Source organism: Chenopodium quinoa, unplaced genomic scaffold (genome assembly GCF_001683475.1).
Source record: "Chenopodium quinoa cultivar QQ74 unplaced genomic scaffold, ASM168347v1, whole genome shotgun sequence".
Lineage (NCBI taxonomy): Eukaryota > Viridiplantae > Streptophyta > Magnoliopsida > Caryophyllales > Amaranthaceae > Chenopodium > Chenopodium quinoa.
The window spans coordinates 330138-355541 of record NW_018745666.1 but is presented as its reverse complement, the minus strand read 5'-3'; the positions used below and the strand labels follow the sequence as shown (position 1 = coordinate 355541).

General features: G+C 34.8%; 3 protein-coding genes and 1 long non-coding RNA gene across 4 annotated transcripts; 1 reads left to right on the top strand and 3 right to left on the bottom strand.

Moving 5' to 3' along the window:
* Positions 1-5509: 5509 nt before the first annotated feature.
* Positions 5510-8290, top strand: LOC110717172. Its single transcript, XR_002510686.1, has 3 exons — positions 5510-5800; positions 7698-7751; positions 7848-8290. It is a non-coding gene; the product is annotated as an uncharacterized LOC110717172 (long non-coding RNA).
* A 1301-nt stretch (positions 8291-9591) lies between these two features.
* Positions 9592-11915, bottom strand: LOC110717177 (glucan endo-1,3-beta-glucosidase-like). Its single transcript, XM_021895822.1, has 2 exons — positions 11758-11915; positions 9592-10765 (listed from the first exon to the last, which is right to left on the bottom strand). Exons 1-2 carry the CDS (start codon positions 11849-11851, stop codon positions 9810-9812), a joined length of 1050 nt encoding a protein of 349 aa, XP_021751514.1. The 5' UTR covers positions 11852-11915; the 3' UTR covers positions 9592-9809.
* Positions 11916-20326: 8411 nt separating this feature from the next.
* LOC110717195 (glucan endo-1,3-beta-glucosidase-like) lies at positions 20327-22079 on the bottom strand. The gene is made up of 2 exons (XM_021895839.1): positions 22003-22079; positions 20327-21644 (listed from the first exon to the last, which is right to left on the bottom strand). The coding sequence occupies exons 1-2, from the start codon at positions 22061-22063 to the stop codon at positions 20539-20541; spliced, it is 1167 nt and encodes a 388-aa protein (XP_021751531.1). The 5' UTR covers positions 22064-22079; the 3' UTR covers positions 20327-20538.
* Positions 22080-22497: 418 nt separating this feature from the next.
* LOC110717160 (glucan endo-1,3-beta-glucosidase, acidic-like) lies at positions 22498-23313 on the bottom strand. Its single transcript, XM_021895800.1, is given in 2 exon segments — positions 22498-23132; positions 23134-23313. Coding segments are annotated over 2 exon segments (618 nt in total). The 5' UTR covers positions 23293-23313; the 3' UTR covers positions 22498-22673.
* Positions 23314-25404: the final 2091 nt, after the last annotated feature.

The following is a 25404-nucleotide window of genomic DNA, read 5'->3' as shown; positions in this document are numbered from 1 at the left end:
ATCACAAACCCAATACAACACAAATTTATAATCACCACCAAACAACCTAGAGCCACTTACTGAATAGGATGGATCAAGCATGATACACTTGTTCCGGTTGACAAAATCTCTGGTAGCCCAATGCTTTGTGTACAACACACTAGCCATCCGGACGTAGTCTGACCCGACCCTCGCTCTGGGATGCACAACACCATAGTAGTCCCTCTGGTCAGCAGTCATCTCATCACAGGATATGAGGACGACACTAGTGCTGGAATACACACATACACAGAAACATAAATGTTTTGTAAACCGGTTAAGTGATTATAAATGGCAAAATTTACAACTTCATTACACAGAGATCAGCAACATATACCAAGTAGGGTCTTTCAACTCCTTCCATTGCCGCACGTACAACAGCATCCTTGCCTCCAGCGTCGTGTGCCTACGGGTGTCTGCAGTTCCTGCTATAGCAGTAGGTTTTATAACCCTCTTGTCTGCATTTCCTGAATTTTCATTTCCATTGGACGGAGACATCTCTTCACCGTCAGAGTCTGTCTCACTACACCCGGCAGCCACCAACACAGTCGTCCCCCTTGACCCGACCGTTTTCACAACAAACTCTCCTCCTGCTTGGGGAGACTCAACATCCTCCTGTTCTTCATCATCTTCAGAACGAGGAGTGTCTCCTTCATTGTCATTGACATCATCCTCTTCAACACCTTCAGAATTTTTACCCCCTTCACCACCCTGCTCTGCACCCTCATCATCAACACCCCCCCACCAAGGCATCCTTCAGACACTCAGCTGCAACCTTCTCAACATCAACCTCAGTGGTTTTACCCCCATTACCAGCATTACCAGCTGCAGAATTAGCAGCTGCACCGTCACCACTGCTTTCAAACAAATCATTCTCCTTCCCATCTGTTTTATCCACCTCCACCATACCGGAATCAACCACAAATTCAGGTTTTTTATTCCCATTCTTATTCCCATCTGTTTTATCAACCTTAGAGTGTTTTTCCTTCGGTAAAGTTTTCTTACCAGCCCCTTTCACTGGTTGCTCAGTCGTTGCCGACGCGGCCAGACTCGCTTTGAACATTTCATTCATATTATATAGTATTGTACCCATTTTGTCATCAATTGCATCCATGAACTTTGGAGTCAAATCAGCCACCACTCTAGAAACCACCTGCATAGATAAAGAGATTCCATAAAGAATTAACTATGAAAGACATCCAACCAACCATGAATGAAAATATTTTTTATCCGTAAAATGAAACTATTAATAGAAAACTATAGTGGGAAACCAGATCAAGAGCCATGATCAATTACAACACCAAAAACTCCAGGTCTTAATAAAGCAAATAAAAAAATAATAATAAAAAAAATAAAATAAAGAGACAGACCTGCTCAGTGATCCCATCCACAACAACAGCGGTTGCAGGTGCAGCTGATTTCCGTGGGACTGGACCTTCACGGGGTGACAGCGGATGGTCCTCACCGTATGCAATATTCAAGGACTGCACAGAAAACAAACTTAATCAAACGAAACACAATACACAATGATGTCAACTAGTCAAGTAAGACCACAATAATTTTAACACTTACCAGCGACAGACCATAGTCCCCCGTCTTATTTTGGTCCTCTTTAACAACTACGCTGATTTCTTCCTGTGACCAGGCCGCCAATCTCGGAGTCATCCCCTTAGACTTAGGTACCCGATCCAGATGGTCAATATAAAAGATCTACAACATATATGCATTAAAGATTATGTCAACAACTAATCATAAACAAGAGCAATCCCTTCACGTGTAACAATCTAAAACATTATTCAACAACAATTTATAAGATACAGTACTACATTGCTTACCAACGCAAACAAAATGCAACCTCCACCGCCTACAACATAGCCTCTTGCATCAAATTTCTTCTGGAATTTCCTAGCTGCTGCGCACATCCAAGAATAAGTCAAACTGCACCAATTGTAGTTTGCAGCATCATTGTAAGCAGTGAGAGCAGGTCCCAAAGCTACTGCCAGATTTGATGTGTTTGTGGTGGTACACAGTATGTACCCAAGAGCAACAACCAGAAATGCAATCTTAAACTCAGACTTTTCCTTGTCTGTTTTAATAGGTAACAACTTCCCTTTTTTGTCAACATGAACTGTGGCAGCCGCAACTGCTGCCACAGGAATTCTCTCCCCAGGCTTGCCAAACAGTCCAGAAATTCGCTTCCACTCAGCTTTCATCACTTCATCATCCTCCGGAATGGTAGATGGAACTAGCTTGGAACCCATGGGTATACCAAGCACCCACTCCACCTGAGCTGGACAGAGAGGACATACATAATCATCTCCAAATACCATGGAACCATCTCCATCAATCCTTAACAACAGCCAGTAAGCAAATTTACGAGGCAAATGATCCAGTGGCATGCTTAACAGCCCACCAAACCCCATTTCAGTCACCAAATCCTTCCTCGTTTTATCAAACTGCTTAACCAAAGTTCCAAATGCCTTTACACCATTCAGATTAAAAGCCTACACAATACAAAACAGTTGCATAAACAAGTTGATCTCATTCCAGATACATATCTAAGCTTGTCCTAATACCTCAACACACTATCACTTTAAGATAATGGTGGTACATTTATTTTCACATGGATTACCTTAAATGCATAGACAACTGAAACATATTCAAGCAACATATCTAAGATATTCATACATTTATACATAAACTACAGTAATGGGTCATTTATACACTTCTTTTCCCATTATTATTACTTGGCATCATTTTCAACAATATGATAATCAATAATCACCACTGAGTACACAAATGGTATATTCCAACAACCTCAAATGTATCACCTAGACTGGGTTTTAACAACCAACACACGAGTCAACACAGTTAAGAGATTACCTTCTGAGTCCTTCTAGAATGGGTTTTAACAACCAGCTCTTCCTCCTTCACTAACTCACCTTGGTTTTTCTGAAAAATAACAAGGATTTTTACCATGAATGAAATTAACTTCACAATATTTACAAAATACCATGCACACAACAAGAATCACAACCATTACCTTCGCCTTTTTTGCTGTTTTGTTTACTGATTTGCCACCCTTCCTCTTTCCTTTAGGAAGCCATTCCTGCAGCAACTGCAAACAGAGTTCTTGCAGCTTGTCATTTTGTAGACCAGAAGGAGGAGTATCATCCTCTTCTTCCCCACCCTCACCACCGTCTCCCTCATCTGATGCATCTGAATCATCCTCTTCATCAGATTGTTGATCTTCAGAGCCCTCCCCAATACTGGTATCCCCCAATTCCTCTTTCCCAAAATCAGGATCTGCATCAGAATCAACATTAACCTTCTTCTTGCCTTTATTAGCACCTTTGGGTTTAACCCCATCATTCACCTTCACTGATTTCCCCTACAACCCAAAAAATTACAGAAATTTACAGCAACTAAGTACACATAAACCGTAAACAAACAAAAAAATACAATCAACACAAACACATCAACTTACCACATCCTTTCTACGAACAATACCACTTCCACTGGCTTCAGATTTCCTCTTAGTCATTATCCAATCCTGCCTCAAGCACTTAATTACTCATCCATTTTTACACAACCAATGGAATCAATAACCTTCATTTACACACTGAATTCGTCCTAAATTAACCAATACCTCTAAAAAAGAAATTCCAAGCAGCTGAGGTCTAGAATAAAGGGAGGACATCATTACCCTACTAATAAGCCCATATTTTAACATACTCAACATTCATTCGATATACAAACTCAACCTCCTCATGCATGAATAACTAAATAACAGAGTGTAAAACGCATCCAACTAAGATCCACAACACACTTCAATTTTTTTGAGTTAAACCCTAATCACAAACCCTAGATGATTAGCTTTTCCCAGAGTTCGAAGGTAATAAGACTAAAAAACCATTTTATACTAAACAATTTCACCACAATTACAATTGACATTAGCGAAAACTAACCACAAACCCTAAATGACATGCAATTCCCAAAATTAAAAGGTAAAAATCGCAACAAACATTAAATTCGGCTCAATTTCACCAAAAATTACATGAAAAACACTCACAGACGCAAATTCATACTAATTCAAACCCTACCATCGACCACGTTAAACACCAACACAAATTATACAAAGCCCGCAAAATGCACAATTCAACGACTTACCTGGGAAGATAGGAATTCACCACTTCACTTGAACTAACAACAGCCGACGGTATGCTCTGAAGAAGCCCGCAAACGACAGAGGAAGAAAGAGGAGAAGAAACCAGAGAACTTAAGAGAGAGAAGCAACTAAGTAAGAAGAGAGAGAAATAATTAAATGACAGAGAGAGAGAATGAAACAAAAGGTGAATTACAATTTTTCAACTATCCCGTTATAATTCAAAAAATAACGGAGTCAATAATAAAGTCAACACTTTAAATAAAAGAAAACATATTGCTTTTATTGAGTCAGCTAGGCGAATTTACTGATATTCCCTCCTATTTACAATCTTTGTAAATAGTCCCTATGCGCCTAGATGGACTCAAAGTTAACCATGCATTGTGGAATTTGTAAGCTGTAAATGGTTATTCTAGGGATACAATAATCATCTAATTTGATGCTAAAAATTGACTTTATTCTTATTTTAGAAAGTAGGGCACCTTGACTAACAAAAGAATTCAACATACATCAGTCTTGATTGTTGGAAAATTTAATTCTCCAAAACTAATGTAAATCATGGAGGTGAGTTTTCGATGTAGTTTGAAACTTTAAATGGATACTATTTTAAAAATCAAAGTTATTTAATGATATTAGTAGTAGAAACGGTAAAATTAATCAATATTCTCATATCCTATATCGCCGTAACAATATACCATGGCTTCTAGGTTCGAAAGTGGAAGCCGACTCGTTAAATAGGGGAAGAAGAAGGGTGTTAAACACTACTTTAATGGATCAAACAACTAGACTTGTTACTATTATCTCCAATTTAAGAATAAAATTAGGATAAGTTACAAATGTACCCTTACTAATAACTTTATTCTTCTGATTTTTTTTTTCTTTTAGTTCTCTTTTCATTAAAGGTACACATGTCTTTTCCATTATAATCCCCATTTCCTCCCCTTATACGGTTATACCAACCCCCCTAGGTATAGAAGTTGAGGGATAAGAAAGGTTTAATCCTTGTCTCATCCCCCTCTTTAATCTCGGTCCTTTCCCAAAATCCCCATCCCTCTTCTTTTATCCCCTAAACACACATGTTGTTAAGAGTCTTACGACAAAGAAAACCTAGAAAACGACAATATAAAAGGGCAATATATACCGCAATATGTAAGGGTGGGGAGTAAGTTGACTATGGGAGGTATCACCTTCTAAGGTGCAACATGTATGTGTCAAGGCGCATTATAATTCTGATCTTCATAGTACCAAATACGGAGTAACAATTAACAAGCAACAACTTACATATCAATGTACAATAGGCCAAAGGTCCTCCCTCCATCATATAGTATAATGCAAATATGTAATAAAATCTATATAGTGCTATGATTTTCCATCAATAGAAAGATGCTTCTTTTCTTAGGTTTTTGTTTTAGTGCTCGTTTTAAGTCAAGCAACTAGTACCACTACTCACTTTCTATAGCTTATAAACTCAAATCAAGGCTTTGATTGTTGTTGTGATACGAGCTTAAATCAAAATCATTGATCCATCCTTATTGCTAAGTCTAGTGTGAGTAAAGTTGGTTAAGAGAGAAAAAAGAAACTATTATACACAACAATCAAGTAAATTTCTCTAACGAGGTTAGTTTGCCTAATTTATCTAAGCTATTTGTTGATTTGTAAATTGTTTCACTTAATTATATATCAGTATAATAATTTATGCATATGAGGTCAATAAATCGATATATATGAGCTTAATTAGGTTTCTTTTTGTTCTACTTGCTAGCGTATCCCAAGGTTTTCAAGTTTTAAAAATAATTATAGTCGATTAAATCATGTAAATTAATACCATAAAATCATGTTAATAAATAGCTTAAAAGTTACAATATGGGTATAACATTGTGCAAGAATTGTGTATGGGTAATTGTTTTGCAAGGTGTGTATGCTTAAGTAATCAACTTACCAACCAAAGAAAGAACTAAATCAAGCAATTAGATTAATCAGTAAGCTTGAGATTTTAATGGATTCCTCAGAATTTTATGCATCGTCTCTGAAATTGAAGTAAAATCAGAAATGTATGGAGCACATAAAATTCAGTAGATCTAGATGTTGACTTGAAAAAAAATCTGGTAAAAACATGATGATAATTTGCAGAGCAATAAATTTATTGATGACCAAAACCATTTGAACTTGTCAGAGAGGTTACAAATTACTGTTGTAGAACTGTACTATCATAGTACTGTTATTACTAATTCTCTTATCCATCTCTATAAGATTGTCTCATTTTTATCGGAAATATTTTAATTATTAACTACGCCGTAATAAAAATTAAAAAACTAACTATCCATTTAACAATACGAATATGATATGGCAATATATGATTGCACCAAAAAAAAAAAAAAAACAAGGACAACTCTTTTATTAAGGTGAAATATAAAATGAACAAAATAAATAAATAAAATGAGTTAAAAAATCACCTTTGAATGCACCTAGTTCTGATTGCATCCAGGTGCATGTATAAAATAATTATTGTGAAGTACTCCGTAATCAAGTAAGAGATACGGAGTACTCCTATAAGATATACGTAGTAATTAATACAGAGTATCAAATAATATACAAAGTACGGAGTATATTTTAGTATTCCACGTTATCAGGAAAATGTATCAGTAGGATTATTTATGTTAGGATATGATCAACTAAATTATACGGAGTATCAACTTAATAGTCCTAAAATCTTACCAAAATATAAAATAAAAATCCTAAAAATATTATTTTCCTAATTTCAATATGAAAAATAAATGAAACAAATATATTTTTTTGATATTGATTATATCTCGTATCTCAACCAAATAAGAACATGGGACGATATATAAGGGGCGAAGGGTGAAGGCCTAAAGGGAGTACATACATCATTAGGTACCAAAATGAATTTGGTTGATCAAACCTTCAACCATATAACATAACACAAGGAAGAAAATCATCCAAACCCCACATAATAAACTGCGACATTAACATCACAAGTGTCAAATTTCTTGATTTTCTCTCTTTATATGTTAAGGAAATCGGGGGTATATTATCGACAAACTAATTAGTGTATCAACCGTCAATCAAGGTAATACTATTTAACTATTTTGCATGTTTCTTCCTCTCTTTTCAATATTTTTTTTAAATAATTTGATGTAACTACGTAAATTGTATTTCTGTCTTTTCTCAAGACTGAACCCGAGTTTGTATAATAATATGACTCCATAGTCCATATAGCTCACTCTCACATTGAATCGAATTTTGTATTTTTGATTGTTTTACTGTCTAATGGTTGTAACTAGGTTAAAGTTAGTGTATGATAAAGTTTTCAATGCATGCTTAATTTATTAGGAGAAACCATTTAAACAAAACAAGGCAATGCAACATTCAATAAAATTCCAAGCTAATTTTGTTACATTAAATTATAAATGTCTTGTAGCTTGCTACTATTATATTGTTATTACTAAATTTAAACTATGATTTTGTGATTTTTTTCCCTTACAATCTTTTGTAGGTGTTGAGGAAATAAGAGAAATGGATTTTGAAAGTTTTTCCCAACAACCAAGAGGTTAGATAATTTTTGTTTTTGTACTTGAATAATGAAATTATACGTAACACGAATTAATTAAGATACGTGATCACATTGTTCGTATGTAATTTGTAGAATTGGAAAGAGTGCAAAAAGAGCATGATGAAAAAACTAAAAGGATTGAAGACTTGAAGAGCCAAATCAATGACGCGAAGCGTGAATTAGAGAAGAACGAGAAGGAAGAAGATGTCAAGAAAAGGGAGAGCTTCAAGAGTCTCACTCAAAATTACAACCAGCTGAGGCAAGAATTTGATAAGATGTGATTTACTAAGACATGTTGAGTAATAAAGTTAATTAGGTTTCTATATTGGAATTAAGTAGCTAAATGCTAGTTAATCAAGGATCAATTTAGAGATGATTGATACTTGATTATTTGTGTTTGAGATTAGAATTGTAGTATTTGTAGTTAGGTCTATCAATGCTAACATATTTACTCGTATGTACTAAACTATGCATATTAATAAGTGTAGTATGAATTGAGTAGAATAAGATTATGTGACCTTAATTTGAGTGCAAAATTATGTGACCTTAATATAGGTGCAAAAATTATGTGACTTTATATATGATTAACTGATTATTGTGCTAGCTAGTTAAATAGTTAATTACTTAATTGCATTGATTTGTTGGAGTGAATTATATATTTAGACTTTTAGAGTATCTTTATAAGTGGAGCAAACTATACTCCTAAAGCTCGACACAATTAGAGAGGTAGTTGAAATTATTTTGTCATTGAGTTGATGTTCTAAAGGCCTAGTTTAATTTAGTAATAAAAGTCTGTATTCATTTTGAAAATTATATCTATAAATCATATTTTGGACTTAGGTTATATGGTGTAATATAATGATATGAATATTCTAAGGTTCAAATTTATTATTATCTTGATGTACAAGATACAAAATTACTAATTAAGTTGGATTTTTTTTAATTTGTCTTTTAATATATAGTCCGTAATTAACAATAAATGGCAATAAGAAGATACGATCCCAATTTATTTATTTTGGTTTGATTATAACAAGGTTCGATGCATGTGTGGTGTGAGGACTGAGGAGTCATAGGCCAACCATCTCTTGTATAGTTGTATCATTCAAAGAAAAAAAAATAATGAAATGAAATTGTAAAGATATTGTTATCGAAAAGATTTTATCCTACTTTGTAATTCTTAAGTACCATTTCTAAAGTTTATAACTAAGCTAGTTGACATTCACAAAAACAATAAAACATACACTAGTGTTGACATGCAGTGATAACTGATAAGTGTATGCGCAGACTATGGGCTTTTTAGAAAACTGTATGTTATTTTTTTGATATTGGGCTAGCAAGATTTTTTGTACGGCTAAATGATGGCCCAGTATAGGAAACCAAGCCTTTTTCAGCTCCTACTTATACTTTTTTTTTTTTTTTTTTTTTTTTTTTTTTTTTTTTTTTTTTAACATACTCCTACTTATACTTCTAGGTTCTAGCTGTTTTTCTCATTAATTAATCTTTTGATGAGAGCATAACTTCTTTTCTAACAATTAGTTGCATAAATAAGTTTCTACATACACAAAAAAGTTACCATGTACTTCCTCCGTTCTTTTTTTTATTGTACCATAAGGGATTTCACGCTTGCCAATGCATTACTTTAGCTATCAATATCTTCAATTATACTTTTGTAAAAATTATAAAAATTTGATATTTGAAAAGTAGAGTTCGATACGAATCTAACTAGATCCCACATGTCTGTATTTTTCCTAATGTATAAATCACAAATGATGGTCAAAGAAGATTAAGTAAATAGTGTAAAAGTCCTAATGGTGCAATAAAATAAAAACGGAGGAAGTACATAAAATAAGTTTTTCTTATTATTACTTCTGGCAAAGGTAGATAGAAATACCTTACTGAACCGACACTCCTAACAAATTAGCTTAGTCCAGTTTCACTGGTCAGATTTGCTAAGTGTGTAACAAAGGACAAAGAAGATTGTCTTATTCGACGTAGTTCATAAAACCACGTACATTTGTACACACATACATTACATATAAACACCCCTTGATTTCATTAGAAACCAAGGTAGCCATACTTAGGTTGTTGATTTGGATGAAAAAGCCCAAAGTTACGCTCAGTTTCAGGCCCTTGTTTTTCATTTTCATCAAACATTGCAAACACGTAAGTCTCAATAGGTTGCCCTGGTGTTAAAGGAGTCCCTTGCTTCGCATGGTTGATCAAGTTTCTAGTGTAGGTCTTGGCGTTTTCCAACGTGGCACCAAATCCTCCGTTGGATGGCCATCCGCTCTCGGATGCAATGACACGTCGATGATGATGTCCACCCGCCCTCCGTAGAGCTGCATACACTGAATCTACCATCGCATCATATAAATTTTGGTAACGTAACCCGTTATTAGGGTCCGTAAAAACATAACCAGGTGAAGTAAACAAGGCATAGTCTAGTGAAATATCTTTTGGGTCATTAGCATATGCAAAGTAAGGGTAAACATTAACCAACAAAGGCGAATCATGATTATTCATGAAGTCAATTATTGGGGCTATATACGACGGGTCCTTAAATTGGCCATTAGATGGTGGGTACGAGTTTGTTATTAGGTTTGCATTAATCGCCGTTGAAACTTTAATTTCATCGTTTTGGTTGTTTATATTTAGTACGTCTAGTGCATACTGAATGTTTTGCATAGCTGGTGCGACTGATGATCCTGGTTGACTAGACGGGTCAACTTCATTTCCCACGACTATGTAACTAATCGAGGATCGATAGGGGAGGACGTTGGCTCGGACCCAACGGTATGCAGCACAACGACACGATGCTATGGACCGAATATTTTCATTTGCGACTCCTATCATGAGTTTGATGTCTGTTCCTTGTAAAGCTTGAAGAGTTTGTTGATCCGGAAAGTAAAGCCTCATTGCTTTTATGTTGTTAGATCTGTAGAGGTTCACCACATCTCGTGGTGATGGTAAGTTGTTAGCAATCTTTCCATAACTTACTCCAACTTGTGCCTCTGCCATTGATAATATCACAAAATTAAACATCATTAGTATACATACGTTTTAACAGTTTATACTAGGTTTTAGTCAAACCACTACTTAACGAAAATATATGAATGTTTTGATAATATAGTGGTTGGGATAGCTTTTAGTGACGGAGATAGCTTTTATATAAAAATTAGTAGTATTAGCTTTTGAAATTAAATTAAAGGTAACTTTTAAGGTAGCTATTGAAAATTTAATCTATAGGTTTAAATGTAAAATATTGATTTTTATATGTAACAGGTAGTCAACTGTTATTTTATCAGACATTCATACTTAAATTATTTATTTTCACAACTAACATCTTGTTGACGGCTAACAACTACCTTCAATAAAATTTGGTTCGCTATCTTTTCCTAAAACCTAATATAGTCTAGTCAAAGTGACTACAATTCATAAGTTATAAAAGTATATCCATCTTATATTTGTTGGAGACAGCGGAAGTATAATGGGTGATTGGATAAGATTAATAAGTAATATTTATAAACTATATGAGAAACGAGTAGAGCTGCCGCACCTACTTATATTTATTCTTGAAAATGAAATAATACCGAAGAATATGTTTTCTTTTATTATATTCTCTTATATTGAAAATGATATCAATTATAGTTTATATAGGAAAAACTCATCCTAAATAAGTAGTGATAGAAAATTTAGGAGCATTATATGCTTTACATTTTATTTAGGTTTTACTATTTTATTATTAGTTTTTCTTAATTTTACTTATCTTAATATAGTTTATACATTGCACAATTAACTTTTATCTCACAATATTATGTTATTATTTGATAATCGCAACAATTTACTTTTACATTATCAAGCGTTGTGCAACAAGCTTTAATTCATTGTGTCTTTTCTCTAGCTCATAACCTAGCCGCCTTCCTAGTAAAAAAACAACCATGCATGTTTAGTTGCAGATTTGATGATGGCAATATATAAATTAAAGATAATAAGAAATAGTTACCTGTTGGACGTAGGCTGAGCAATAAGAATGATGCGATGAACAGCAAGGTAGTGGCCGCCATTCGAGGAACGTTAAGGGTAGCCATGGCATTCATAATTACTAATGTTGTGTAGTGTTAATTAATTTCTTTGATAGTTTTTACTATAAGGTTGTTTGATTTGCCACTATATATAGTCATATAGCAAGCACGCAACCCAACTCGATAGTTTGGATACACATACACATCAACTAGCTAGTGGAGGAATAATGCAAATATGCTCCCTCCTAAATGGATAGTTACACCATCGAGGATAGGATACAATATAAAAAGTGAGACATGTGTAGGAAAAAGTAAGAATGACGACTATAAATAGGATTTTTGAAAGACAAAAATATATTAAAGAGAATGTAGTAACTGAAATTATGTGTAAGAAACATTTTAAAGATTGAGAAATACAGTATAAAAAGTGAGACATGTATAAGAAAAAGTAAGAATGACGACTATAAATAGGATTTTTGAAAGACAAAAGTATATTAAAGAGAATGTAGTAACTGAAATTTTGTGTAAGAAACATTTTAAAGATTGAGAAAAAAAATTGTTTCAATAAATAAGGAATAAAGTTAATTAATTTTGCTCAACCTAGCAAACTTATTAGCTAAGTGCTGTTATATTGCTTCCTTGACTACTTAAGAGTCTTAAAGATGACATTATCTAATTAAAATGATAAAGCATGTTGATTTATTAGGATAAACATTTTTTTTTTTTTTTGAAAGAACCACTATTATAAACTCGGACATATACCCAAATGATGTATGGCATCCATTGACCCAAGCACGCACATCACTCATACAATGTTATGTACATCTGGTTTAAGCTAAATTATTCGAATATACATACATAAAGGTCTCGAATCTGGCTTGATTGTAACAAATTTTCTGGTGGAAGAACTGAAGCAGCTAGTATAAGGCAATTAAGTGTGTGTATAATGGTGTTAGCAAGCACTTAGCAATGAAGTAGATGGACATACTAGTACAAGTCAAGAGTCAAGAGTAGTAGTGGAATGCCCACTTGAAAATTTGAATATTGGTCTTCTTAAGTGCTTGTGCGCAATTAGCCTTCAGTGGCCTATATTATGTCCAATTTGAGGATTGTTAACTGGCTTAAGCTCTTATAGTATGCAAGAAAAGTCATATATAATTAGTTTTAAATAATCCAATTGATATATCATATGTTTTGTGTTACAATATAATATCTTAATTTAATTAAATATCTTGCATACTTAAGATCAAGCTAACATTATAAGGAAGAAAGATGGTTTTATTTATTTATTATTATTTTTTAAATGATGCTTGCTACTCCAGTGGACTAACCATTCATCTCGCGTGCTACCAAATAGAAATCCCTCAAACAAACTAAGCCTTTCAAGGTTTATATTAGAGCTGTCAAAAGTTACCCCATTCGAAATACCGACTCAAAATCGATTATTAATCGAACCATCTGAACCCGAAAAAATGGTGACCCAAACCCGACCTTACCCGACCTGAAACCAACCCTAGACCCGATTTGACTCGAGTATGTGAGATCCGAACCCGAACCCGAACCCGAACATGAACTGACCTGAAGATGACCGGACCCGAATGTAACCTGTAAATTATTGACTTGAAACGAACCTGACTTAAACCAAAATTGACCCAAACCTGTTTTAACCCGTCAAAACCCGAATTTAACCCGACTTGTTACTAACTTGACCTGAATTCAAACCCGACCCGTTCCTAACCCGACACGAATTTAACCCAACCATTTACAAACCCGACCCGAAATCAACCCGAATTGTTATTAACCTAACCCAAATTCAACCCAATTTGGTATTGACTCGACTCAAATTTTACCAGACCTATTACTAACTCGACCAAAAAATTCAACTTGATCTGTTACTAACCCGACTCGAAATCAACACAACTTGTTATTGACCCGACCTAAATTCAACCCAAATTGTTCCTGACCCAATTTCAAATCACCTTAAATGCAATTTAGACCACCTTATTATTGTTGATCAAAGCATTTTGTCTAGGGAGACCAAGTCGGTCAAGGACAGCAAAAGAAAGGAACATCTTCCTAAATTATAGACTATAGTTCCCTTGTATATTGCCATATATATTATAGTCAAAGGAAATAATTAGCTTGATAAAAATGATATTTATCTATTTATAGTTAGTTGAACCTGTATATGACCTGACTTGGAAATGACCCGACCTGATTGTAACCAGCAAATTATTGACTTGAACATAACCCGACTTGAATCCGAGAATGACCCGACTTGGAAATGACCCAACCTGATTATAACCCCTAAATTATTGACTTGCATCGAACCCGACTTGAACCCGAGATTGATCCGATTTGAAAATGACTCGACCTGATTATAACCCAAACCCGATAAGAAGTATGACCCGACGTAACCCGACACAAGCATGACCCAATACAAACCCGACCCGCATAGGTTATGGCCGGAATTAATCCGAATTGACCCGACCCCAGTTGAATTGACCTGACCCATTCTTACCGATCTGAACCCGACCCATTTACCTGAATTGACAGCTCTACCCGAAACCTCCAAAATTTCTCAAAAAGCGTGGATATTAGCCTTCAATTTTGGAATTTTTTAATTTTTTTTCACCCGAAAATAAAAATTGCTGAAATGTTTACCATGGTTCCTAATACCCTCAGGGAGTCCAATTGGCTGGGTGGAACCATCAAATTTGCCTTTAAACGACCAATTTACCAGAGTACAACTTGCACCGATTTCATTAACTCAAGCCTACCACGAACATTTATAAAAACATATAATGATCATATATGATTCCAAATGGCATTTTATGACCCCGAGATGTATCCCTTAAAATCTCAAAGCTTTTCGACACCGGGCCCCGAAACAATCGAAATTTCTCAAAAAGCGTGGATATTAATCTTCAATTTTTGAATTTTTTGACTTTTTTTGCCGGAATATAAAATTTGCCGAAATATTTACCATGGTCCCTAATACGCTCTGGGAGTCCAATTGAGTAGGTGGAACCATCCAATTTGTCTTTAAACGACCAATTTACTGGTTTACAAATTGCACCGATTTCATTGATTCAAGCTTACCACGAACATTTATGACAACAAATAATGATCATATATGATTCCAAACTACATTGTATGACCCCGAGATGTATTCCCAAAAATTGCAAGACTTTTCGACACCGGACCCCGAATATTCCAAAAATTCTCAAAAAGCGTGGATATATATATAGCCTACAATTTTTGAATTTTTTGACTTTTTTTCGCCTGTAAATAAAAATTTCCAAAATATTTAACATGGTCTCTAATATCCTCCGGGAGTCCAATTGGGTGGGTCGTGGAACCATCCAATTTGAATTTAAATGGCCAGTTTATCGGTTTACAACTTGCGCCAATTTCATCAACTCAAGCCTACCATAAATATTTATGACAACATAATGATCATATATGGTTCCAAACGACATTATATGAACCCGAGATATATCCCCTAAAATCTAAAGGATTTTCGACACCGGGCTTCAAAACCTCAAAAATTTCTCAAGAAGCGTGGACATTAGCCTTCAATTTCGGAAATTTTTTTACTTTTTTTCGCCCGAAAATTTAAAATTGCTGAAATGTTTACCATGGTCCCTAATACCCTCTTGGAGTCCAATTGGGTGGGTGGAACCATCCTATTTGCCTTTAGACTGCCAATTTACCGGTTTACAATTTGCACCAATTTAATTAACTCAAGCCTACTACGAATATTTATGACAACATATAACAATCATATATGGTTCCAAACGGAATTATATGACCCCAAGATGTATCCTCTAAAATCTCAAAACTTTTTGACACTGGGCCTTGAAACATCTCAAATTTCTCAAAAAGCGTGGATTTTAATTTTGGAATTTTTTTTTGACTTTTTCACTCTAGAAAAAAAAATTCTGAAATGTTTACCGTGGTCTCTAGTACCCTCCGAGAGTCCAATTGGGTGGGTGATACCATCCAATTTTCCTTTAATTAAACGACCAATTTACCGGTTTACAACTAACTTGCACCGATTTTATTAACTAAAGACTACCACGAACATTTATGACAACAAATAATGATCATGTATGGTTCCAAACGACATTATATGACCCCAAGATATACCCTAAGAATTTCAAGCCTTTTTGACACCGGGCCTCGAAACCTCCAAAATTTCTCAAAAAGCGTGGAATTTCTCGAAACCTTCAATTTTGGAATTTTTTGACTTTTTTTTAGCTCGTAAATAAAAATTGCCGAAATGTTTACCGTGGTCCCTACAACCCTCCGGGAGTTCAATTGGCTGGGTGGAACCATCTAATTTGCCTTTAAACGGCCAATTTACTGGTTTTAACTTGCAACGATTTCATTAACTCAAGCCTAACACAAACTTTTATGACAGCAAATAATTATCATATATGGTTCCAAATGACTTTATATGACCCGAAGATGTATTCCCTAAAATCTCAAGGCTTTACAACACCGGGTCCCAACACCTTCAAAATTTCTTATAAAACTTGGATATTAGCCTTCAATTTTGGAATTGTTTGAATTTTTTTTCGCTTAGAAATAAAAATTGCCGAAATTTATACCATGGTCCTTAATACCCTTCGGGAATCAAATTGGTTGGGTGTAACCATCCAATTTTTCTTCAAACGACCAATTTACCGGTTTACAACTTGCACTGATTTCATTAACACAAGCCTACCATGAACATTTATGACAACATATAATGGTCATTTATGGTTTCAAATAGCATTATATGACTTCAAGATGTATCCCCTAATATCTCATTTCTTTTCGTCACCGGGCCCCGAAACCTTCGAAATTTTTCAAAAAACGTGGATATTAGCCTTCAATTTTGGAATTTTTTGACTTTTTTTTGCCCAAAAATAAAAATTACCGAAATGTTTACCATAGTCTCTAATACCCTCTAGGAGTCCAATTGGGTGGGTGGAACCATCCACTTTGCCTTTCAACGACAAATTTATCGGTTTACAACTTGCACCGATTTCATTAACTCAAATCTACCACGAACATTTATGACAAAAATAATGATCACATATGGTTCCAAACGACATTATATGACCATGAGATGTATACCCTAGAATTTCGAGACTTTTAAACTAGACTCCAAAATTTCTCAAAAAGGTGGATATTAGCGTTCAATTTTTGAATTTTTTGACTTTTTTTCGCCCGGAAATAAAAATTGGCGAAATGTTTATCATGGTCTCTAATACCCTCCGGGAGTACAATTGGGTGGGTGGAACCATCCAATTTGCCTTTAAAAGGCCAATTTACTGATTTACAACTTGCACCGATTTCATTAACCATTCATCTCGCATGCTACCAAATTCAAATCCCTCAAACAAGCTAATATATATATATATATATATATAGACACACACACACACTACAACAAAATAAAGCAAAGATAACAGTGCAAAACCATTGCCTAATATAAAAAAAATGTTGCCTTGTAGCTAAGACAACACATATGAGGCGTAATTTATGCCCCCGTTGTCTATTCATAAGGCAACATATTTTTATTCAAAGGCAACAATTTTAAAAGACAAGGTAAAATGATACATAAGGCAACACTTTTACTAAGACAACAAATGAAAAATGTTGCCATCTAAGGAGATAATTCAAAAATGTTTCTAAATGTTGTGACTCTTAAGCATTTAGTAGTTGGTAGGGCTCGAACTTGTGACCTCAAAGTCACAAGGTGAGGTCCCCACCAACTCCACCGAATATATATGTATATATATATATATTTGTCTTTTTAATATAAATTTAGCCATAGATGGCAACATAGATATTAATGTTACATTTTCAAACAATAGTTTTGTTATTGTTATCTTTTCATGCAACAATTATTATATGTGTTGTCTTAGACAAGAAAAAGGTAACACTTTAAGCGACTGTTGCCTTATATAGTTTAGAGCAACACTTTTTTTTTCTGTTACTTTAGTTCAAGGTAACAAATCAATATTGTTGCGTTAGATTATTAAGAGTAACATTTCTGTAATTGTTGCAATCTTAAGTGTTTCCTATTCTTATTTTTTTTGTAGTGATATATATATATATATATATATATATATATATATATTAAAATTAAATAATTAATTGTTTAAATATATATCTATCAGGCCAAGGGGATGGCTATGGTGTCCCCTTAAATTACCTAAAATACCCTTAATTTGTTCTTCCTCGATCTTTTAAAAGGATCGGTGTATGTAAATTTAGAAGCCTAAATCACGTATCACATGCATATAAATCTATATTTCTTATAACAAAACTCAGTGCGTTAAATAATTGAGCCCTAATTAGTTTTACTATTGTTAGTCTATTATGTTCTTACCTCTAAATATGATGATGTGCTTTTTGGAAAGGGTGTACGTAATACCTCAAATCATCTTAATTAGCCAATTGAGGAAATAACGGAAGCTTATTTGGGTGCATTTGGATGTGCAGTCCATATACATTTTGCAGTCTTGACATAGTAAGTCATTCAAAAATTTTGTTTTAGCCACTTGGATCGTCCCTCATTGCCGTGGATGATCAACTTTGAGGGGGTGGTCCTCCACATCACTTATCTTTGCGACTCTCTTTACACCAAGAGTAAAAATAAATTATCCTTCATTGCCATGATGCGCGAATATGTCATGTTCCATTCCAATTCATTTATGAGAATAGTTGACGTGTTTGATTTAGGCACATATATTAAGGAGAGGAGAGAGAGTGAGAGAGAATGAAAAAGCAGGTGAGGTGACTTGTAAATGCAAAGTAAAAAAGTTACCCCAAAAGGAAACGTGTCAACTACAAAAAACTTCCTAAAAAGGAATACGTGTCATTTCAAAAGAAACGGAGGTAGTATATTTTATCAAAAAAATATATTGTTAGATAGGTATTAATATAAAGTTTAATAATATAATTTTAAAAATAATTTTCATTAATATTTAATTATACGACATCCGTTACATATTATTTGCAACGAATAAACATTTTTCCTCTCTACTTTATGTCAAATCGTTGCAAATAATATGTAACGGAGGTAGTATATAAAGATAAAATCAAACTAGTGCATTGACATATGTATAAAGTTGATTGTGTCAAATGTTTAGGGACAAAGGGAGTACTAGAAAACTAATCGTGAGCCGCAGATAATTAAATTTAGTCTTGACAGAAAAATGTCCTAAATGTATTAAATTATTATCCATTTAGCCACCCGATGATGAATTAGTATTCGAGTTGAATCAAGGGGCGGCCAATTGGAATGTATAAACCCTTGCTAGTTTGGCATAAAAGTTGAGCTGGCAGCATAATAATCAATGATATCGTTTCTCTTTAAACAATATATATATATATATATATATATATATATAGAGCCACAAAGACGGGGGTGAGAATCGATCCCAAGATCTCTTGAAATCGGGAGGAAAGCTCTAACCATTTGAGCTATCCCTCAGTATATAGTTTAGCAAGTCAAGTTGTATAGTGGTGGTAGCTAGCTTAGATCTTATTACTTCTTGTCGTCTTAGCATGTAAGTAGACATTCTTGAACAAGTTCAGAGTATATAGTGGAAATGTAGGTGGATGGCCTACTTGTAAATGTGTACACTAGCCTTCTTAAGTGGGAGTGCTCAATAAGTCATTAAGTCTAATGTCCACAAAATTTGCATGCTAAAATATCTTATCTACGTATAATTGCTAGTAAACAATTAATACCCTCAAGTGGTCTGGTTAGAGTTTTTCTCTCGATCCCAAGAGATCTTAGGATCGATTTCTATCACCCGTCCTTGTGGCTCTCTAAAAAAATAAAAATAATAATAAAAAGGTCTAAAAATGTTGTCAATATTGAGTGTAAATACGTTGAACATCAAGAAAAATGTTTTAGAAGTCATATTGAAATTAAATTACAGCCAAAACATAACATTGCATGCAAGCTAAAGATGGATCTTAATCCCTAAAAAAAAAAAAAAGATGATCTTAATTCAGTTTAAAATTTAGTAGCCATTATAATTAACTACAAAGTACAAGTATTAAAAAGTTTTTTTTTATTTGGGATATCATAAAGAGTACTCCATAAAATATAAGAGCAATATATACATAAGTGTACATTATAGTTTAAATATCATATCTCTAACGATATAATGTTTCCAATTAAATTAAATAAGCCTTATACCTGTCTATTTACTATAACTAGTGGTTTGTTTAAGATCAACTTGGCATAATATATTAACAATTGTATTACTGTCTAAATCGAGTTCAAAATCTTAGTTCCATTATATATTACGTCTTATTTTATGTATAACTTGTTATTATTGGTTCAAATCACCACCTTAACAAATTATATTATTAATCTTCACTATTACTTAATTTTTCGAGGTAATTTTTCGACACAAAGTTCTTATTGATGATCGTGTGACAATACAAAATGTTAACATAAGAATTTTTTTAAGAATTATCATCGATTAATTATTTTGGGATATTTTTATGAGTACGTAGTTAATATGCTTGATTTATGATATGGTTACAACTTATATTACTAGGAAATCATGTTAGCTTAGTACACAAAATTATACCAATTCAAGTACTTATCTCTATTAAAATTCATAAAAAAAAAAAGGCCACGACATTTAGAAAGCTTTTCTTGTTAGGAAACTCCTAATGCACACAACATTATCAAGATACTTATTTTGCAATTATACATACATATAGGTAATAAATATCGATCAACAAATGTCGAGTACGCCATACTTAGGTTGTTGATCGGGTGTAAAAAGGCCGTAAGAACGCTCCGATTCATCCCCGGGTTTCTGATCCTCGTCAAACATTGCAAACAAGTATGTTTCAATCTCTTGACCTAGTGTCAAAGGAGTCCCCTTCTTAACATGTTTGATCAAATTGGTGTAGTAAGTCTTTGCATTTTCCGGTGTGGCGGCCTCTTCCACTCCGTTATGTAACTCCCCTCCACACTCTAAGCCCCCGTTCGTTTGGTGGTGCCTTTTTCTACTAGCCTTCATCTTTATTTTTTCACCAAATCCACCTTTCGACGGCCACCCACTTTCCGAGATCACCACCCTAGGTGGCTTGTGCCTCTTGTTGTGCCTACGACCATTATCGACTGAATAGGTGTACTCATCATTAGGTGCATTTGTAACAACTTTTTCTATTGCTACATACATTGCATCATATATTGCGTCGAATAAATTCTGATAATTTTTACCACTATTTTCATCCGTAAATACAATCCCACAAGCAGTAAATAACGCAAAGTCTAGTCTAATATTTTTCGGATCATTCATATAAGTAGTGTAGGGTTGAATATTTACCAACAAAGGCGATTCATTAATTGTTAAGAAGTTTATTATTGGGCCAACATATGATAAGTTTTTAAATTTGGCATTAGATGGTGGATACGAGTTTATGATTAAACTCGTGTCAATGGCCGTTGAAACCTTTATATCACTAGTTATATTGTTAGAATTTAGTGCATTTAATATGTTTTGCATAGCTGATTCGACTGATGAGGCTGGTTGGTCAGACGGATGGATTTCATTTCCGACAACAATGTATTTGATAAATTCTACATAGGGGACGACGTTGTCCTGAACCCATTCATCGGCGATGGGTTGATCACACGCCATACATTCAATTTCTTCATTAGGGACACCCAACATGAGCTTGATGCCTGCTCCTTGTAGGGCTTTGAGTGTCGTTTCATCGGGCTCGTAGAGTCTCATTGCTTCTATGCCGTAGTAGTCGTAGAGTTGTGTTGTATTTTCTCCGCTTGGTAAGTTGTTTCCTTTCCTTCCATAACATACTCCAATTTGCGCTTCTACAATACATTTTGATCATCATTAGTACAAGTTTCCATAAGCTTGCTTAGCTAATTTAGATGAGATAATGAGATTTATGTAATATTTATGTTACATTTTTGCAATAAAAACTTATTATTTGACACATATATGTACAACTTTAAAGCATATTAGATATATATTTTACCATAGAGCCTATAAATTGAATCTAGAGCTGATAATATCTACACGAAAAAAATAAGATGACTCGAATTTAACATGAAATACACGGATAGATAACTTGGTCATCCTACATAAATCAATATTAATCAATTACTACCTCCGATTCATAAAAATGTTACTACTCACTGACACAATAATAGGCAAAATCAAAGATACCTGTAAGATGTAGACCAAGTAATATGAATGATGTGATGAGCAGCGAGGTAGCGGCAGCCATTGGAGGAGGTTTATTTGAAGTCGATCATTTCATTTTTCACATGCCACTTTATATAGACAATTATTAAAGTTATATTAATTAAAGAGTCATAATAATAAAAAAAAGAATAAAAATAAAGTCATAATAATAATACAAGTGTGTTTCTTACAAAAAAAAAGTGTGGATAAATACTCAAAAGGCATGCGGCCCAGAGAGTATACGGGCAATTCGGCCCATTATATTTAGCCATCGAAATAGCAATGATGTTGAAAAACTTCTCGTCAAAAATTTGAACAATTTTTATTTTATTTTATTTTATTATTATTTTTTTTGACAAAAAGAATTTACAAAATATTAATGTGGACTATATGGTGAACCAACATAAATTTCACAAGATTTGTATTATACAGTAGTAAGAATTAATATCACGTAGTAATACATAATATTAATAATAACATAACATTTTGTTCAACTATTATATTTTTTTGTTACATGACTTACATCTTTTCATCAAATAAAAAAAAACATACACATATTTTATTACACCTTTAGGCTATGCCCTTGTATTATATTTCATTTATTCATTATGTATAGTATAAAATTACATATCCGAAAACTAATTAAATAGTTTTCAATTGAAATTAAGTTGGTATTTTGGTTGTTTATTAGGCCTAAACAATCCAAAATTGTTCTCAGTACTAGCACCACCTTTTTTATTCTCATCAAACATTGCAAATAAATACGTCTCAATTGCCTGTCTCTTCAAAGGTGTACCTTGCCTATAATGGCCTATTAAACCCCTATAATACGTCTGAGCATTATTAAACGTAGCAGCACCACGGTTATCACCACCAGCCGAAGGCCAACCGCTTTCGGACACTACAATTGGTACGTTAGGGCCTCCAGCCTTTGCCAATGCAGCATACACCGTGTCGACTAGTGCATCAAATAGGTTTTGGTATTGTAAACCGTTATTTTTATCGGTAACTTGTGCGTTGGGCGAAGTAAATAGTGCATAATCTAGGTTTATAGATGGAGTGTAAAGGTAAGAAAAGTATGGATAAATATTGGCTAATAAAGGAGCGTTATTATTTTTTAAGGAAGTTAACAATTGGATTCATGAATGATGCTGATGTAAATACACCTTCAGAGGGTGGAAAACCGGACACGATTGAACTTATGATTGTTGTAGAGACTTTTATTCTACCAGCTAAGTTAGCTGACCTAAGGGCATTTTGGACATTTTGCATGGCGGGTAGGAGTGATCTTGCCGTGGCATCTGTTGTGCGACAGCGGAAGCAAAGGTCGAAAACAAACAAGAAAACAATAAAGAAATTCAATGCAAACAATAAGAACAACACCAAGAATTTACGTGGTTCACTATCGATGTGATAGCTACGTCCACGGGCACCGAGATCGAATGATTTCACTATAAACTGCAAAGATTACAAAGATGATTCTTGTATTTCTCAAGAACGGCTCTCACTCTCTCTCTCTTCACCCTAATACTGATATTAGGGAGGTTTTATATTAATCCCTAATTAAAAGATACTTGGGCAAAAAGATAATAAAATAAGATAACCTAAAACCGCAAAATCCGCGTTCCGTATTTTTCCTTCTCCGCCCGGTCAGACCGGGCAAGGTCTGCCCGATCGGGCGCGAGAAGAAGACTCCATACGAATGCTTCAACGTATCCAACCCCCACCGCCCGGTCAGACCGGGCAATGTCCGCCCGATCGGGCGGACAAAGCTACGAAGTACGAGTCACCTAATACTTATCAACAATCTCCACCTTGACGAGAACTCGTAGTCAGCAAACGACCCCATCAAGACATAGTGGAAAAACATCTCAAGCCAAACCCGATGCAAGACTCATGCATAAGCCATACATCCCGATAAGTCTTCAACCAAGACCCATCACATACTCGTCTCCAAGTATAACAACTCATAATGCTCCACCTGCATCACAAGCCCCGGGCAAGCTCCACCTTAAGGCCAACACACCTACACCAGGAGCTCCCCAACTTCGCCCCTCAGGGCCTACTACATCACGTAGTAATCAATATTTAGCAAGTCTAAGCAATGTTTAAACTTGCTAAACGGAACAGGCTTAGTGAAGAAATCAGCCGGGTTGTCAGCAGTCCCAATCTTCTTCACCTTAATCCTCTTGTCAGTACGTAAGAAATGATACCTGACATCAATGTGCTTCGTCCGATCATGGTGTACTTGATCTTTAGCTAAGCAAATCGCACTTAGACTATCACAATACACTGTAGCAAAATCCTGTGCAATACCCAGTTCACCTACTAGGCCTTTGAGCCGAATAGACTCCTTAGCTGCAGAAGTTAGAGCCATATACTCAGCTTCAGTAGTTGACAACGTAACTGATGACTGCAATGTAGACTTCCAACTAACCACAGAACCACCCAAAGTGAACACATAACCAGTCACAGACCTCCTGGTATCCACATCAGCTGCATAATCAGAATCACTGTACCCAGTGACCAAGCATTCCTTACCATTCCCGTACACAAGACCAATATCAGCTGTCCCTCTCAGGTAGCGAAAAATCCTTTTCACCCCTTGCCAGTGTTCCCTCCCAGGTCGAGCCATAAACCTGCTTACAACACTAACAGCATGCGCAATATCCGGCCTAGTACAGACCATAGCATACATCAAACAACCAACCGCGTTTGCATATGGAACTCTAGACATATAAGACAACTCCTCCTCTGATTGAGGTGACATAGACAAAGACAACTTACAACTAACAGTAGTTGGCGTACTTATAGGCTTCGATTTTTCCATCCCAAAACGAGACAAAATCTTTTCAATGTAGCTTTTCTGAGTCAAGAAAAGCTTACCTCTAGCCCGATCCCTGTAGATCTCCATACCCAAAATCTTCCTAGCTGCACCCAAGTCTTTCATGTCAAACTCCGAGTTAAGCATCTCCTTTAATCTAGCAATATCAGATTTATTCTTTGTGGCAACCAACATGTCATCAACATATAACAAAAGATAAATCATGGAACCATTATCCAGCTTACTATGATACACACAGCAATCATATGAATTCCTGTCAAAACCTTGTGAAACCATAAAAGAATCAAACCTTTTGTACCACTGTCGGGGGGATTGCTTAAGTCCATACAATGACTTTAGCAATCTGCAGGCATAGTGTTCCTTTCCAGGAGCTTCGAATCCTTCGGGCTGCTTCATCAGAATCTCCTCCTCCAAATCGCCATGAAGGAAGGCCGTTTTAACATCCAACTGCTCCAGCTCAAGATCAAAATGTGCTACAATTGACAATAACACACGGATAGAAGTATGTCGAACCACAGGTGAGAATATCTCAACAAAGT

What these genes read in the sequence shown, in the direction of transcription:
- LOC110717177 (XM_021895822.1), bottom strand. Translation starts at nt 11,851, where the DNA reads ATGAATGCCATGGCTACCCTTAACGTTCCTCGAATGGCGGCCACTACC. An exon ending in GCTCAGCCTACGTCCAACAG is followed by an intron (nt 10,766 to 11,757) that starts GTAACTATTTCT and finishes TATCAATGGCAG; the next exon opens with AGGCACAAGTTGGAGTAAGT.
- LOC110717195 (XM_021895839.1), bottom strand. Translation starts at nt 22,063, where the DNA reads ATGGCTGCCGCTACCTCGCTGCTCATCACATCATTCATATTACTTGGT. An exon ending in ACTTGGTCTACATCTTACAG is followed by an intron (nt 21,645 to 22,002) that starts GTATCTTTGATT and finishes AATGTATTGTAG; the next exon opens with AAGCGCAAATTGGAGTATGT.